Raw genomic sequence first — 3,524 nt, forward strand, 5'->3', positions numbered from 1 at the left:
TGGGCTTGGCCCAACTCTGAGGCTGCCCAATCCTGTTTCTATTACCAATTTAAATCTATGGCTTGAATCTCTACATTGAAAAAACCTAATCCATTCCCTTAAAAAACAAAAAAGCCACACTTCTCAGAAGCCCTAACCATTTTCTGGCTTTCTTTTTTTGTTGCTGTCTATTGAAGACTTTGAACATGCCCATTTAATAAATATATTAAAATTGAAAAAGAAAATGGATTGTGACCAGAATTTTATTTACCAAGTTAGACTAAAAGAGGAAAAAGAAACTGTTATGAGCCTTGAGAAAGAGGGGGAGGAAAAAAAATAAGAAAGCTACTTATAGCAAAGGAGAATTTATTCTACCAAAAATACGCATGACAATGCATCCTAATGTAATACAAAAATAAAAAGAAAGTGAAGATACAATTATATGATCACTTTCTTGCAGGCCTCATATATTGCTTTCAGGAAATCACATAGAGGGTTGTTGGATTAGATTTTAAACAACTAAAACTCCAAAATAATCTGAAAAAGATGGCTCTGTAACTGGGTTAAGGGAATCTAAACAGAAAAATCTTCAACATTTAAAAGAGGGAGAGGGTAAGTCGAGACTAAAATAAAATAAAAATTAACTCTCAGAATAAAGGAAGGCAAAACCACCCGGTCAAAGGGGTTTTTGTTTTGTGATGCTTTGTTTTGCTTTAATGTTTTTAGTAATTCAGATGCTGCAAGTCGATTGTGGTGAGTGTGTCTGTAAAAAAGTCAAAGCTGTCAGCTGAAATATCTACAGGACTGTCGAGGGAACCCGGCAAACTGGGCGAGACTGCGTCTGAAAGCTGCAGGCAGGAATCTGTGGAAAAAACGTTAAAGTCCTGCAAAGAGGGGACCTCGAGGGCCTCGGGACTGTCATTGTTTAGGCCAGAGCCACAGTTCTGGCCCATTGTTGACAAGCAGTTAGGAACAGTGGGTGACTGGTGCTGAAAATGTTTCAGATTTTTTTCATTGCTGGTTAAAGGCGAAACTGGGAAACTTTGGGAGTCACCATTGTGTCCATTAGGAGCCTGCTGCTGAGAGAGGGCATTTTGCTGAAAAGTGTAACCTTCCCTCTCCAGAAGGGCCCCGGAGACGCTGAGGGCTTGCTCAAAGAGCGACTTCTCTTCCTCGTCCTCCTCCACTTTCTCAGAGTCTTCGAGGATTTTAAATTTTCCCTCGCTGTTTTGGTTCTCCTTGCACTGGGTCTGCCTCTTGTGCTTCATCCTCCGGTTCTGAAACCACACTTTCACTTGTCTCTCAGTCAAATCCAGCAGCGCTGCAATTTCCACCCTTCGGGGTCTGCAAAGATACTTGTTGAAATGAAATTCTTTTTCCAGCTCTAAAAGCTGCGTGTTGGTGTAAGCAGTTCTCAGGCGCCGGGAGCCCCCGCCGCTGCCATCGGCGATTTCCAGGGATTCTGCGGAAAGGGAAACCAACAAGAGACACACGCACAGTTGGAGGTGGAGGGGTCCGAGCGGGGTTATTCCACTGGAGAATAAATATAGCAGAAAAGATCAACTGCAACAAAATGGCCGCCCCTAGATGCAGTAAAGCTATTGTGCTGCCTTTCCTGGGAGCCCAGCCCGGGGAGACCCCATCTCTTCCACCTCCATCAAATTCTTGCCTGTAGCTCCCCCCAACCTCTCCATCCGGGAGCAAACTTTATATTAGCCACACCACAATTTATAATTAATGCATCAGCTGCTTAGCTGAGCAAGAGCGATCTATCACTCTTCATTACTGTCAAAAAGCCAAACTCTAGGACAACTAGACAAGAGGAGGTCAGTTCCAACTCAAATAAATCATCCCACATTACACAAGTTAGGGAAAGTTCCCCCACCCCCTTCTTAAAATATATATATAGTACATATATATATATATATATATATATATATATATATATATATATAAAATCATTGCGGAACGCAGGATCCCTTTTCTCAACATCAAACCCACTCCTGAGCCCACAGGGGAAGGGAAAGCAGCCAAGCATCTCTCTCTCTCCCCCTTCTCTCCCAGCCCTCGCTCCCCTCCCCCCATAACCGCTCTCGGGGCAGCCCAGAAGGGGAAGAGGGTCCGGGGACCTGGGGCCAAGTCTTTGGACTGACCTTTGTGGCTGAGGCAGGCAGGGCCGGTGGCGGCAGCGGCCGAGGCGGGCGGCAGCGCGGTTTTCTTGGCCGCCTTCTTCTCCTTCATCCAGGGGTACTCGGGCGGCTGCAGGGCGCCGGCGGGCACTGGGCTGCCGCGGCTGCCCGCGGGGCTCGGCTTGGGGCGGCCGCCAGCGCCGTGGCGAGGGTGACTGCCCGGGTTCAGGCTGGGAATGGTCTGCTCAAAAGGAGGAGGAATCAGTGTCGAGTGTGAAAGCGTCGAGGTCTTGATTGATGAACTTTGAAATGTATCAGCGACAGGGGGAAAAGATGTCAGGCACTCAGCGAGCGACGGCTGGCTATTGATAAAACCAATCTCTCGCTCAAATTCGTAATTCATGGCCTTCTCCTTGGAGCCCCCTCGGAGAAAAAGTTCCCTCTTCTGGAGGGGCTTTGGGGGGGCAAGGCCCAGGAAAAAGGCGAGCGCGGAGGGAAAAAAAAAAATCTATCATAGAAGATCGCTGCTGGGGTGTTTTTTTTCTAATTCACTGATTACAGCCGTATGGGGACCGCGCTACTATTAAACTATTGAATTCATGGAGACAAGGTTGAAATTGGACCGAATTGGCTGTCACATGATTGCTTCTGCCCAATGACAATTTGGGCTTTAATCAAAAGAAGCCACTGTCTGTTTGATTGATCCAAAAAAGTCGGGAAGGAACGCCTCATTGGGGGCCAGCGAGGCTTTATTTACACTTTTTTCAGGGCAAAAATACCTATATGTGGGTGTGGGTTAGGGATGCCTGGGAGTGCGTGGGGGCGAGGGTGCCTGCCTGCCTCCTGATCAGCACGGATCTGGTGTGTGCGCCTGGCAGTGTGTGTGAGTGTGTGAGTGCGTGCGAGTGGTGAGCCCTGCAGCCGGTCCCGGCGGCAGCTGCCCTCTGCCTCCCCCGCACACTCCGCGCATTGTTTGGGACTGTCGGGAAGACGCCTCGCACCTCACAAATCATTTAAGCACCTCAGTCTGACGCCTGCAGTCATTAACAAAGTAATCCATTAATCTTAAAGTTTTGACACCCGAGGGCCCCGCATCCCAACCACATAAGTTCTGCTGAGGCAGGAGGAAGAAGCAGAGGGAGAGGGTAGATGAGACAGAGAGAGGAAAGGGCGGGGGCGGGGTGGGGGGGACAGAAAGAGAGAGAAGGATTCTTTTGGGGGGTTCCTCCCTTTTATTTCCCTTTTCCTCCTCCGCCATAAACCATTTCCTGGATCTCAGAACTGGTCTGTCTGTTTTCCTTCCCGTCTGTCTGTCTTTCCCTCTTTTTTCCCCTCCCCTCCTCCCTGTCTCTCCTCTGTCCACCTCTCCTCCCCCCACTTCCCTCAGGCCCTCGCCCCCCCCCCCCCCAAAGCCCA

At 48.8% G+C, this 3,524-nt stretch overlaps 1 protein-coding gene across 1 annotated transcript; it reads right to left on the reverse strand.

Moving 5' to 3' along the window:
• Nucleotides 1–325: 325 nt before the first annotated feature.
• On the reverse strand, nucleotides 326–2,790 carry HOXA2 (homeobox A2). Its single transcript, XM_007466076.1, has 2 exons — nucleotides 2,133–2,790; nucleotides 326–1,441 (listed from the first exon to the last, which is right to left on the reverse strand). The coding sequence occupies exons 1-2, from the start codon at nucleotides 2,509–2,511 to the stop codon at nucleotides 702–704; spliced, it is 1,119 nt and encodes a 372-aa protein (XP_007466138.1). The 5' UTR covers nucleotides 2,512–2,790; the 3' UTR covers nucleotides 326–701.
• Nucleotides 2,791–3,524: the final 734 nt, after the last annotated feature.

The sequence above is a fragment of the Lipotes vexillifer genome, unplaced genomic scaffold (genome assembly GCF_000442215.2).
Source record: "Lipotes vexillifer unplaced genomic scaffold, Lipotes_vexillifer_v1.1 scaffold150, whole genome shotgun sequence".
Lineage (NCBI taxonomy): Eukaryota > Metazoa > Chordata > Mammalia > Artiodactyla > Lipotidae > Lipotes > Lipotes vexillifer.